The sequence below is a fragment of the Perca fluviatilis genome, unplaced genomic scaffold (genome assembly GCF_010015445.1).
Source record: "Perca fluviatilis unplaced genomic scaffold, GENO_Pfluv_1.0 PFLUV_unplaced_scaf_2, whole genome shotgun sequence".
Taxonomy (NCBI): domain Eukaryota; kingdom Metazoa; phylum Chordata; class Actinopteri; order Perciformes; family Percidae; genus Perca; species Perca fluviatilis.
In genome coordinates this window covers 395,124-408,651 of record NW_024375613.1, presented here as the reverse complement: position 1 = coordinate 408,651, position 13,528 = coordinate 395,124, and the positions used below count along the sequence as shown (strand labels likewise).

The window sequence follows — 13,528 nt, the reverse complement described above, 5'->3', positions numbered from 1 at the left end:
CTGCAGTAGCTTCCAGCTGCAGCAGTCAGTTCAGTTTCTGTTCAGTCTGACTGAGGGAGGTTTTTGTACGACGCTTTTTCACTGTGTGAACACATCCTGACTGTTGATTTCATGATAACTCTGACAGTAGTAAACTGCTGCATCTTCAGTCTGGACTCCACTGATGGTCAGAGTGAAGTCAGAGTTTGATCCACTGCCTGTAAAACGATCTGGAATCCCTGATGGTCGATAAGTAGCAGCGTAAATGAGCAGTTTAGGAGTTTCTCCATCTCTCTGTTGGTACCAGGCTAAAGTGTCAGAAGCATAAACATCCTGACTGGTCCTACAGCTGATGGAGACGGAGCCTCCCAGAGCAGAGCTCACTGCTCCAGGCTGAGTCACTGTGACCTGGCCTCTGGACTCTGAGGATACAGAGACAAAAACATAAAGCAGCGTCACGGTTTAGTCGGCTTCATTTCAGAGGGACGGATGTTGATAGAGGAGAGGAGTTTGATTCTCTGGACTTTACCTGTGAAGCAGCAGCAGAGGAGAGTCCAGATGAGGACGGAGATCAAAGTCATGTTTTTGATGAGGAGGATTTCTGTGTCTTCTGTTGTCATGAAGGACAGCTGTCAGTCATCCAGTGTTCAACTCTCAGGACTATAAACTCTCCCAGAGCACTGGAGCATGGTGCTGCTGATGCAAAGTGGCTCTCTATGGAAATGCTCTGACTGACTCCAACAGGGACTTGGATTACTCTGATGATGCTGTTCATCAATGGATCAATCACTTTATCAGAGTATTGATTAGGAATGTTTTCACTGCTCATTTGAATGAGTCTTTGGTTTGAGTTTGATGCACAAAAAGTCTTCCAGAATATTTTGTGAATTCTCTCTAATTCACTACCACACAAATCAACTTCTCTGTGGGACAAATTTAAACACAATTATTATTTATCATTCATCATGATCTACAATAAACATTTTTTTGTAGAATTTGTTAGAAAGATTTTCTTTAGAAAGAACTTGTTTCAATTAGTTTCACTGAAGGAGAAAATAATAGTTTGTAGACATTAAACAATTCACAATGAAAATGTTAAACATTTTTACAGTTTGTGTATCGTTTTAAACATTTTAACCAGTTCCAACATATAGTGTGTAAACTGTGAATGTGTTTTGGTGAGTTTGTTTGTGTCAAAGTCAGAGAGCCGTGTCTCTCTACAGTGAGAGGTTTTTGTACCGGCTCAATGACTTTGTATCACTGTGGTACACGTTCGGTGGAGGAACCAGACTGAATGTTAACTTTAAGTACATTTGACTCCTTTAATCACTCAAATTTTATATTTGTTGCATTTGAACATCATAATTCTAAAGCCTACTATGTTTTTTCAGATTATTTTGAATTTAATATATTTGCATCAATTCTTGAAGGCTTCAGCGTCGTTAAACCGACAAAAAAACACTGATGAATAATCTTGTTGCACCAAAACTTTCTAAAGTCTTATCAGTTTGTTGTAGAAAACTACTCAGCATTAGTCTGTGTGAAGAACATATTTGTAAAAGTTAAAGTTTTTATAATCTGGCTCAAGAACTCTGCTGATAATCTTTGTTTCAGTGTTTGATGTGAATAAGTATTACTCCATCTTTCTCCCAGAATAATGATTTTGAAGCTATTCAACATATGTTTGTGAGAATTTTATGAGTTTGAAAAAGTAATTCAGTAGTTAACAATATTCATTTAGATGTTTTCAGTAATGAAGGCTGACTGTTCAGTGATGATTCCTCCTTACATGAACAGAACAAAGAAATATCATTAATGAGGTTTTCGTTTATGACAAGAAATGTGTAAGAAAGTTAAAACAGTAAAAGCCTCACAATCTCCATCTTATGTGGATTATTTTGAACTATTAAACTCTGAAAGTTTAGTAAAAGAGAGCCAGTTTTAACTTTTTTTCTTTGGAACGAAACCTTTTTTTTTTTTTACTAATTTCTGTTTTTTTCACGGTTCAGCAGTGATGCCTGTCTGTTGCCATGGTTACTGAGCTCAGAGAGGGAAGTGAAACATTTTAAGACCAGTTTGATCCAATCTGAGGAAGAGCAGCAGAACTAGTAGCCTCCTCTGCTGCAGCCAACAGGCTAGAGTTTAGTTGACCTCATATCAACTTTATTAATCTCTCTCTCTCTGCAGTGGGTCGAGCCGGCCCCACCCTGACGGTGCTGCCCCCCTCCAGGGAGGAGCTGCTGAAGGGGAAGGCCACGCTCATGTGCCTGGCCAACAAGGGCTTCCCCTCAGACTGGAGTCTGGCCTGGAAGGTGGACGGCAGCAGCAGCAGCAGCTGGGAGGAGAGCAGGAGCCCCGGGGTGCTGGGGAAGGACGGCAAATACAGCTGGAGCAGCACCCTGAGGCTCCCTGCAGACCAGTGGGAGAAGGTGGGCTCTGTGACCTGTGAGGCCACCCAGGGCTCCCAGACTCCGCTCTCAGAGACACTGAGGAGAGACCAGTGTTCCCAGTCCTGACCTGACTCACTGGGACTCTGCTACTGGTTTCACTCTGATACTGATCTCAGTCTGCTCTCTGCTACTCTCTCTCTCTCTCTCTCTCTCTCTCTCTCTCTCTCTCTCTCTCTCTCTCTCTCTCTCTCTCTCTCTCTCTCTCTCTCTCTCTCTCTCTCTCTCTCCAGATTCATCACAATTTGAAAGTTCATCTTGTGTTGCTTGCAGTAATGCTGATATTCTCTGTATGTTAAAACAATAAAGACAAATGTATCAACTTAATGTCGTCCGAGCTTATTGATCCAAGAATGACTGCCGTCATGTGTTCCTTTCTTAAATGAACATATACAGTATCAATGAAATCCTGAGAGAGTTTTTCTCTGTAGCATTTCCATGAGATGATTCTTTTAGAAAGAAGTGATGAGATGATGTAATGCAGGTCCCATCTGCTCGGTGCAGCCTGACAGGGTTTAGCTGTGGTGTCCTACAGCAGGTATGGAGCTGCTGGGAAAGGATGAAAGTCAAACTCTGGTCAGCACCACTGTTACTGCTCTCCTTGACAAAGTCAATGTGAGAGAAAGTCAACAGATTCTTTGGTTTTTCTCCCAACAATAATGGTCACCACTGTCATCTAATGTGTCTGATCTAAAGCAGGTAACAGGTAGATGGGAATGACCTGCTGTGCTGTGCACTTTGATACAGAAGTGGTTTTAGATCTTGTGGTAATCTGATCTCCTCAGTACATAAGTTCATATCACATTAACGGTTTTAAAATATATAAATCAGTTTTATGTTTCTAGTAAAACTTTGTTCATCACAATGTGAAAAGAGTCTTAAGAGTCCACCACTGTTTGTTTCATTAGCGATATAAGTTGACACACGTTCTTCTCATCATATTCTGTTCAAAGTTCCCAAAACAAATACTGTATTCTCTCTGTCGTCATTCCAGTCTGCTGCAGCCAAAGACTGGAACTATCTGCAAAAAACCACTAAAGCTGAAAACTTGTATCTTCATGTCAGCTTTTAACAACTCTGTTATGGACCTTCTCTCTGATACATGCGGCTGTTTTGGGAACCACAAGCATTCCCTCCCATTATCTGTCTGCTGTTTCCTGTTGCCCCATGCTGATTGGTGTTGTCTTGCTGCTGCTGTTTAGCTCTGCATGTTGAATTAGTGCTTGTGTTTGTTGCTCGTGTTCTGTCGTCGTTTGACACCATGCTTGTGTGCTAGACTGTATGTCATTTCTTTTCTGCTTGCTGTGATTGGGTGGAAGTAGTGGAGGTGTTGGAAATGTTTGGATGTTTGCTGTCATCTTTTTAACTGTGTGTGTGTGTGTGTGTGTGTGTGTGTGTGTGTGTGTGTGTGTGTGTGTGTGTCCTCAGTGAAGTGTATCAGTCTCTGCAGTAGCTTCCAGCTGCAGCAGTCAGTTCAGTTTCTGTTCAGTCTGACTGAGGGAGGTTTTGTGCGACGCTTTTTCACTGTGTGAACACACGCTGACTGTTGGGATAGTGACCACTCTGACAGTAGTAAACTGCTGCATCTTCAGTCTGGACTCCACTGATGGTCAGAGTGAAGTCAGAGTTTGATCCACTGCCTGTAAAACGATCTGGAATCCCTGAGTGTCGAGTGCTAGTATATTTAATGATCAGTTTAGGAGTTTCTCCATCTCTCTGTTGGTACCAGGCTAACCAGTTAGAATAAACATTCTGACTAGTCCTACAGCTGATGGAGACAGGCCTCCCAGAGCAGAGCTCACTGCTCCAGGCTGAGTCACTGTGTACTGACCGCTGGACTCTGAGGATACAGAGACAAAAACATAAAGCAGCGTCACGGTTTAGTCGGCTTCATTTCAGAGGGACGGATGTTGATAGAGGAGAGGAGTTTGATTCTCTGGACTTTACCTGTGAAGCAGCAGCAGAGGAGAGTCCAGATGAGGACGGAGATCAAAGTCATGTTTTGATATGAGGAGGATTTCTGTGTCTTCTGTTGTGATGAAGGACAGCTGTCAGTCATCCAGTGTTCAACTCTCAGGACTATAAACTCTCCCAGAGCACTGGAGCATGGTGCTGCTGATGCAAAGTGGCTCTCTATGGAAATGCTCTGACTGACTCCAACAGGGACAGGGGTTTCCTCTTCAGTGCTGAGAACACTGACTTTATAGATTATTCATGATATAATGCAAAAGAAATAGAGAAAGTGGATTGGTTTACATTGGCAATTTGTGTGAAGTTGATTCTGTTGAATTACTAAAACCTATTAAACTGCATAGTCTTCATCACACAGCCAATGTGCATTTGTGTTCTCATTTGAGATCCATACATATAATTACTGGTGTGAAATGTAGAAATTAAAATGCTAAACGACAGATTCTACCAACAAGGATCCGTGCACTTGTTTTATTGATGTAAAATCTTTTTTTCAGGGTTGACAGAGAATGAGAGAACACTTGTTTGACTATGTCGACATTTCAGTAATCAGCCCTAATGCAGAACATCTGGTTTTAGTTCTGTTTCAGATGATTAATGGCCTTTCTCACTCTTTGTCACAAAGACTTTAAAACGACTCTTGGTATAACTTGTGATGTCATGTCTTATAGAAAACCTTTGACCTGTTTTGAATATAAAAAATTTATATTTTTTGTGAAGTGGCACTGTCCATAACTGCCACATCCCAGTGGGTTTGATAGGGTCTATTTCTTTGATAGAAAGTAGTTCGGTAAAAACGGTTGATAGTGAAGTCTGTGGAGTTTCCAAAGTAACCACAGGCCTGTACTGCGAAGCAAGATTTGGCGGTTAACAAGGTAACTTCAGGTTAAACACAGGGTTTTCTATATCACGACGGTGGATCAGTTGTTACCGGGTTCAATCGCCATGGTAACTTATGCTGAACACCTAACCTGCTCACGAGCAGGTTAGGTGTTCAGCCTACTGAACAATCAATACTGGGTTGATAACAAGCGTCACCGTTCTTAGATGATCAGCTGTAGCTCGTTCGTGCGGAGAGAGGTGTGCTCATAAAAGTTAAAACATTCAGAGACAGACAACCCTGTTAACATTTCCTGATGGCTATTTTTATGAAAGATATTGATCTTCACGAAGGGAATTACATATAGGCTATTTGTCTGCTTCTTGAGCCGTGTGTTGCCAACGTGACACATCAGTTTGAATTATGTTCTTATATTTTTTATTTGCTCACATGATGGCTTACCACTGCCAGGGTTGCAACTGAAATAATAGGCTAAAGCAACAACAGTTTATAGAAAGCGTAATTATGGTCAGATTTTGTGCCTGACTGATGGAGAAGTGATATTGATAAGCTTTGTGATTTAAACATTTACAGCATCAGGTATTTTGTTGCCAGCTTTCCTTCTTGTTTTAGGAAGCGCAACGACTATATTGCTTTTGCCTGTAAAACCGTGTCTATGTTCTTTATATTTCTATAGAACTAGTGCAGTGCACGTTGAAAATGTACCTGTTTGGAACAGGCCGATTGCTTGGCCTTTGGTATTGCTGCTTGTAGAATTCTGTAAGTCCCAAAATGACTTACAGAAGGACCTAAACCACTTCATATGCAACTCCCCTGTACACTCTACTACTGACTTACAGTGTAGGCTACTTCTACATCAGAGTAAGACATTGTACTACTATATTTACCTGACAGAATCAGAATGTAATCACAAAATATCACAATGACAATGTGGAGTAACCAGACATTAGCCTCATGGACTCATGGCAATGCATTACCCACCTTGCCCGTTATGAGAGCTTATAAACAAATATCTGTGTTCATCAACCACAACTGGACTGTTCTCTCTCGCAGAGAGAGAGAAAAAAAGAAAAGAGAGAGAGAGAGAGAGAGAGAGAGACGTTGTCTCCGGTTTGATCGTTATACGTTTGTGGGTCTGAGGTGTATGTCACATTTTAGCTGCCAAAGCTCTGCTGCTCTTCATCAGTGAGCAGAAGGGGTGGCCAGCGGCTAAAGGAGCAAAACCAATGTGTGCTTCATTTTACCGGCGATATCTTTTGCATTTCTTATCCAAACAACGTCGGACTTGGCGCTGCTCTTATTCGTCCCTTTACCAAGACACCTGTCTAGTTTGAAATCCATCAGACTAACGGTTCGAGAGGTATCGCTTAACACCAACACCCACCCACACACACACCCACACACACACACACACACAGAAGTTCCTGCAAAGTTTATAGATAGATTATAGTTTGCTCTTCTTATGTAAAATATGCGGCTCTGGTATAATTTACGATTGGTCGTGCTATGCTAACACCGCCTCTTTAATGTGAACGTGCATCGCTGGATTGGGAAACCCTGGGTTGATGGAACTAGTTGTTAACCCCGTCGTGACACATAATGGACCGCGGTTTGTAAGGTTAGCTGAAGCGGGTACTGAAATAAATCCAGGACATGTTGATCTTGATTAGTAGTGCAGGCCTCAGAAATTATTTCTACAGGAAGTAGTAAAATTTTACCTTTCATCTCTTCAAATATGTTTTTGAATTGATCACTATGAACATAATTCAGTACACTATATTTAGGTGACAGCATAAGTGTCGGTACATAAAAACAGAATTATCTGAACGGCTCCACACAATAAGCAGGTCAGATATATGTTCTGTAGTTCTTGTAGTTTGAATGAAGTGTTTAAATGCTTGTTTCTTTTATTTCTCTTGGTAAGAGCATTACTGAAGTAAAATATTTTCATGAACTCCAAACTGTAGATTTAACTTTTCTGTGTGTGTGTGTGTGTCCTCAGTGAAGTGTATCAGTCCCTGCAGTAGCTTCCAGCTGCAGCAGTCAGTTGTTTCTGTTCAGTCTGATTGAGGGAGGTTTTGTACGACGCTTTTTCACTGTGTGAACACATACTGGCTGTTGATATCATGAACACTCTGACAGTAGTAAACTGCTGCATCTTCAGTCTGGACTCCACTGATGGTCAGAGTGAAGTCAGAGTTTGATCCACTGCCTGTAAAACGATCTGGAATCCCTGATTCTTGCTCAGTAGCAGCGTAAATGAGAAGTTTAGGAGTTTTTCCATCTCTGTTGGTACCAGGCTAATGCGATGGTACCATAAACATCCTGACTGGTCCTACAGCTGATGGAGACGGAGCCTCCCAGAGCAGAGCTCACTGCTCCAGCTGAGTCACTGTGACCTGGCCTCTGGACCTGAGGATACAGAGACAAAAAATAAAAGCAGCCACGGTTTAGTCGGCTTCATTTCAGAGGGACGGATGTTGATAGAGGAGAGGAGTTTGATTCTCTGGACTTTACCTGTGAAGCAGCAGCAGAGGAGAGTCCAGAGAGGACGGAGATCAAAGTAGTTTTGATGAGGAGGATTTCTGTGTCTTCTGTTGTCATGAAGGACAGCTGTCAGTCATCCAGTGTTCAACTCTCAGGACTATAACCCAAACCACTGGAGCAGGGTGCTGCTGATGCAAAGTAACTCTCTAAGGAAATGCTCTGACTGACTCCAGCAGAGACAGGGGGTTTCACGATAACAACTTACTGTGGAAACATGTAAAAGAAAGGTTAAGGCCAGAAACGTTTGACATTGACTAACATTCCAACACTTTTAAGGGGTGTGCAGGTTTAAATGCATTTAGTTATTTTACATTAAAATGTTATCAGTGCTTTGTAAAGAGAGTAAAGCCACTTTTCAGCTGGGATGACGCAGTCATGGTAAAAAATAAAATTGTTTTGAGAAGGATGGAAATTCTTCTATTTTTAAATCTCAGCCATACATATATAAACAGAAAGGATTCGGTTTCTCCATCATGCATTTATACATGATGTCGGGTCCAGTGTCGGGTGGCGGGGGAGCAGCTCCAGCAGGGGACCCCAAACTTCCCTTTCCTGAGCCACATTAACCAGCCCGAACGGGGGATCCCGAGGCGTTCCCAGGCCAGGTTGGAGATATAATCCCTCCACCTAGTCCTGGGTCTTCCCCGAGGCCTCCTCCCAGCTGGACGTGCCTGGAACACCTCCCCTAGGGGAGCCGCCCGGGGGCATCCTTACCAGATGCCTGAACCACCTCAACTGGCTCCCTTTCACGCCAGGAGCAGCGGCTCTACTTCGAAGCTCCTCACGGATGACTGAGCTCTCACCCTATCTCTAAGGGAGACGCCAGCCCCTCCTGAGGAAACCCATCTCGGCCGCTTGTACCCTGGATCTCGCTTTTCGGTCATGACCCAGCCTTTATGACCATGGGTGAGGGTAGGAACGAAAAACTGATAGATCGAGAGCTTTGCCTTCATGCTCAACTCTCTTTTCGTTACAACGGTGCTATAAATTGAATGTAATACCGCCTCGCCGCTGATTCTCTGACCAATTTTCCCGCTCCATTGTCCCCTCACTCGGAACAAGACCCCAAGGTATTTAAACTCCTTCACTTGGGGTAAGGACTCATTCCCTACCTGGAGAAGGCACTCCATCGGTTTCCTGCTGAGAACCATGGCCCCGATTTAGAGGTGCTGATCCTCATCCCAGCCGCTTACATTGGCTCGGCGCGAACCGATCCAGTGAGTGCTGAAGGTCACAGGCCGATGATGCCATCAGGACCACATCATCTGCTAAGAGCAGCGATGAGATCCCCCAACCCAACCGAACTGAGACCCCTCCCCACCCGCTCACCCTTGATATCCTGTCCATAAATATTACAAACAGGATTGGTGACAAAGCGCGCCCCCTGGCGGAGGCCAACCCTCACCTGAAACGAGTCCGATTTACTGTTGAGAACCCGGACACAGCTCTCGCTTTGGTCATACAGAGATTGTAGGATGACCCGCCCCAGAAGAGGCCCCCCCCATACTCCCACAGCACCTCCCACAGTATCTCCTGGGGACCCGGTCATAAGCCTTCTCCAGATCCACAAAACACATGTAGACCAGTTGGGCATACTCCCAGGCTCCCTCTAAGATCCTTACGGGAGTGAAGATCTGATCCGTTGTTCCACGACCAGGACAGAATCCACATTGTTCCTCTTCAACCCGAAGTTTGAGAAAAATGGTGCAATTGTAATAATAGTTTTGTAAATTTAGAAACATTAGTTTAGTGGATTCCAACAAGGGTGAAATATCAAGTCAGTCAGTAAAGGTTTAAAATACAAGAAAAAAGAGATATAGATATGTAGATATATATACACACATATGAATGACAAATCAACAACAGACCCAGATTTTACAAAGTAATTCACAGAGGGAGAGAAGCCCAGATCATCCTCCACTCTGTTACACTAAAAACATTCAGTTCACTTCAAGTTTATTCATAGTATCAAATCATAACAGAGTTATTTCGAGACACTTTACAGATAGAGTAGGTCTAGACCACACTCTATAATTTATAAAGTCCCAACAATTCTAGTAATTCCCACAGGAGCGACAGTGGCGAGGAAAAATTCCCTTTTAGGAAGAATCCTGGAACAGACCCAGACTCTTGGTAGGCGGTGTCTGACGGTGCCGGTTGGGGGTGTGATGAACAGTGGCAATAATAGTCACAATAAAGATAATGGAACAGTGACTAAAAAATCTTAGTCGTAGTAGTTCATGTCATAGCAGGGCACTGCAGGGCATTACAGTATGTAGCGTGGCACAGCAGACCAGAGCTGGACGTAGCAGGACACTGTAGGGCACCGCAGAGCGTAGCAGGGTGTAGTGAAGCAGGACCACGGCAACAGCCGCCAGAATCACCGGTGCCATCCTAATCCAAGGAAATATGCTGAGAAAAAGAAACATAAGGACTCCGGAGAGTAAACTCCCCAGAACTACGTTAGTAACAAGCATTTCTGGATCTCCTCACTCCCTAACTATAAGCTTTATCAAAGCAGAGGGTTTTCAGTTTATTCTTAAATGTTGTGACGTTGTCTGCCCCCCGAACCCAGACTGGGAGCTGGTTCCACAGGAAAGGAGCCTGGTAGCTGAAGGCTCTGGGTCCCATTCTACTTTTAGAGACTCTAGGAACCACAAGTAGCTCTGAATTCTGGGAGTGTAGTGCCCTAGTGGGACAATAAGGTACTAAGAGCTCTTCTAGATATGTGATGTCTGCTAGACCATTTCAACCCAGTCTCACGGCAGTTCGTGTAAATGTACACGTTATTCTTAATCTATTGAAGCGGTTCACGGAAACGTTTTTTCGTTTTTTCGTGTAAATATACACGTTTTTTTCTCGAACCGGCCCCGGGAAAGGACGGGGAGGCGGCCTCATGAGGCGTCACACGCCGGGCGGGAGGCGCCGGGGATAGGACGCCTTGAGGCGGCCCCATGAGGTGCTACACGCCGCCGGAGAGGCCCCGGGAAAGGACGCCCGGAGGCTCGGGAAAGGACGCCGGAGGCGGCCTCATGAGGGCCACACGCCCGGAGGCGCCGGAAAGGACGCCTGAGGCGGCCTCATGAGCGAGTCGCACGCCGCCGGAGGCGCCGGGGAAAGGACGCCTGGAGGGGCCTCATGAGGGCCACACACCGGCCGGGAGGCCCCGGGAAAGGACGCCGGAAGCACCGCACGAGGCGCTCCCCACCGGCCGAAAACAACGTACGGCCGCCACGATCCGGAAACGATGCGCCACACGCTGGCCAAAACAACGGCACGGCCGCCACTTTGCAGGACACGGGAAATGAAACGCCACAATAACGAGACGGTTGGGGTTAGGAAAAAAAGAACTGGGAAAGGAACCGTCACACGCGCGGACAGCAGAAACGGCAACGAGCTGCGGGGACAAAGGTACTGCCACAGGCGGGACGCGATCCGGGTCTCCGGTGTGAAAGCCCTGTGTTTTACCCATCAACCAATCCCGACCAACCTCCCTATGCTGATTTTCGGCTTCTTATATTACTCCCTACAATTTCGTTCTGTGGCAACGTAATATGCTTCCCATTGAAATACATTGGTTCACAATTTCGTGTTGTCCACAACGTAAAAAACGAGAAAAACGTTTCCGTGAACACGTTCAATAGATTAAGAATAACGTGTACATTTACACGAACTGCCATGAGACTGGGCTGACCATTTAGAGCTTTGTAGGTCAGGAGGAGGATTTTAAATTCAATCCTTTTTTTTACAGGAAGCCAATGCACAGAGGCTAATACAGGAGAAACATGATCTCTTTTCTTAGTTCTCGTCAGAACACGCGCTGCAGCATTCTGGATCAGCTGGAGAGTCTTAAGGGACTTATTTCAGCAACGTGATAGTAGGGAATTACAATAGTCCAGCCTGGATTTAACGAATGCATGGACTAGTTTTTAAGCATCGTTTTGAGACAGGATGTTCTTAAAGGAATATTTCACCGCTGGAAAGCTGAATATATCTTTAAATTGGGTCACTTATGTAGTAGAAAAGTGAAAAAAAAATTTAAATTGGTGCCTTCTAGGCCGAGAAAAGCCAGAAAATGTGTTTTGGTCTTATATGGATGAAAAACACCAAATCCCAGAATGCACCTGCTTCGTTGCTTTGAGTCCACTCCCAAGCCACGCCTACCGCTTCACAGACAGACCGAGGCACTCAACTCTCGCAAGCGTGTTTTATTTCAACCATATACATGAAACAACGTTTCATCGGTGACTCCACGCATTATATAAAAAACGACATACGAAACAGGCTACATTTAGTACACACACTTTATAGGCCTCCGTAAGTTCAGCTAACACATACTAGCATTAGCGTTGGTGGGCTGTAAACACCGAGCATAAACACAGCCGTGAATTAGCGTGCAATGTAGAATGGTCGGCATTTAACAGTCACAAACTCCACCAGCAGTTAGCAGTTAAATGGATACAAATCACCACATTTCTGCGCCACTCGGTGTTAACACAGCCCACCTCTTTTACCTGGCGACAGAGCATCTCTAGCTCGGAGGGCTAGCAGGCCTGGTAGCTGGACAGTCCAGTACACTATTCAGGCATGTTTCCACAACAACAAAAACACGGCAGTCTCTCAACTCACGTTGGGAGTTTCGTTGAAGTTGGATGTAGTCCAGTTTGTGGTCTAAATGAGCGGACACTTGCAAGCAGGATCCGTAAAGTTCAGCTAACGCATACTAGCATTGGTGTAGCTAAACACGGAGTATAAACACAGGCGTGAATTAGCGTGGAATGTCGAATGGTCGGCATTTAACAGTCACAAGCTCCACCAGCAGTTAGCAGTAGCTAGTTGGATTTTATTTCTACACCAGTCCGTCTAACACAGCCCATCCACGGGGCCGGCGGAGCAGCCTGGTAGCTGGATAGTCCCGGTTCCGTACACTGTTGTTCAGGCATGTTTCCACAACAACAAAAACACAGCAGTCACTGAAATCACGTTGGGAGTTTCGTTGAAGGAGGATGTAGTCCAGCTTGTTGTTTAATGAGCAGACACTTGCAAGCAGGATGGATGGGACAGGTGGACAGCTAGCGTTAGCTTTCCACCTAGCCGATGAGGATGTCCCCTGAGCCCGCCGACATTGAGCCGACACCGCTGGTCTCCGTGCAGGCGCAGCTCGCGTAGTGTGCCGGTATTGCGTCTGTAATAACGTTTCCTCCATATTCTCCGATCTGTACCGGCTGTATCCCGTGGTACACACGTCCGGTAGTTTGAATGCAGATAATTGTTGTAAATGTTTTCTGCTGAAAACCGAGGCCCGTTTAGCGAAGATTCAAGATGGCGGACTGTCGTTTTCATTCGGAATAACCTCGGCCAGACTCGGCAGTCCAACCCCCTGTGGGCGTGTTGAAAACATACGGAAGTAGATCCTACTACTGGCTGTAGTCTTTGCCTCTGGCCCGCAAATCTTCCGGCGACGCAAAAATCGTCATTTTACGTCATCGGAAGATTTTTTCCAGGCCCCAAATGCAGAGATCTCTCGTCTCAGGGGGACATGAGGGAGGGAGGCACGGTCATTCAGAAATACTATCGGGTTTCTACTGATACAAAGCTGAATGCTAAATCGGTGAAGTATCCCTTTAATTTTGGCAATGTTACGAAGATGAAAAAAAGCTGTTCTTGAGCTCTGTTTTAGATGGGCGTTAAAGGATATATCCTGATCAAAAATAACTCCTAGATTTCTGACAGTATTGCTGGA

General features: G+C 44.8%; 1 pseudogene and 2 gene segments (V, D, J or C); 2 read left to right on the top strand and 1 right to left on the bottom strand.

Moving 5' to 3' along the window:
- Window positions 1–13,528, top strand: part of LOC120555172 — a 194,946-nt pseudogene that overhangs the window by 166,185 nt on the left and 15,233 nt on the right.
- On the bottom strand, window positions 79–560 carry LOC120555108. The segment is given in 2 exon segments: window positions 79–401; window positions 509–560. Coding segments are annotated over 2 exon segments (375 nt in total).
- Window positions 1,242–2,753, top strand: LOC120555171. The segment is given in 2 exon segments: window positions 1,242–1,282; window positions 2,167–2,753. A coding segment is annotated over 1 exon segment (255 nt).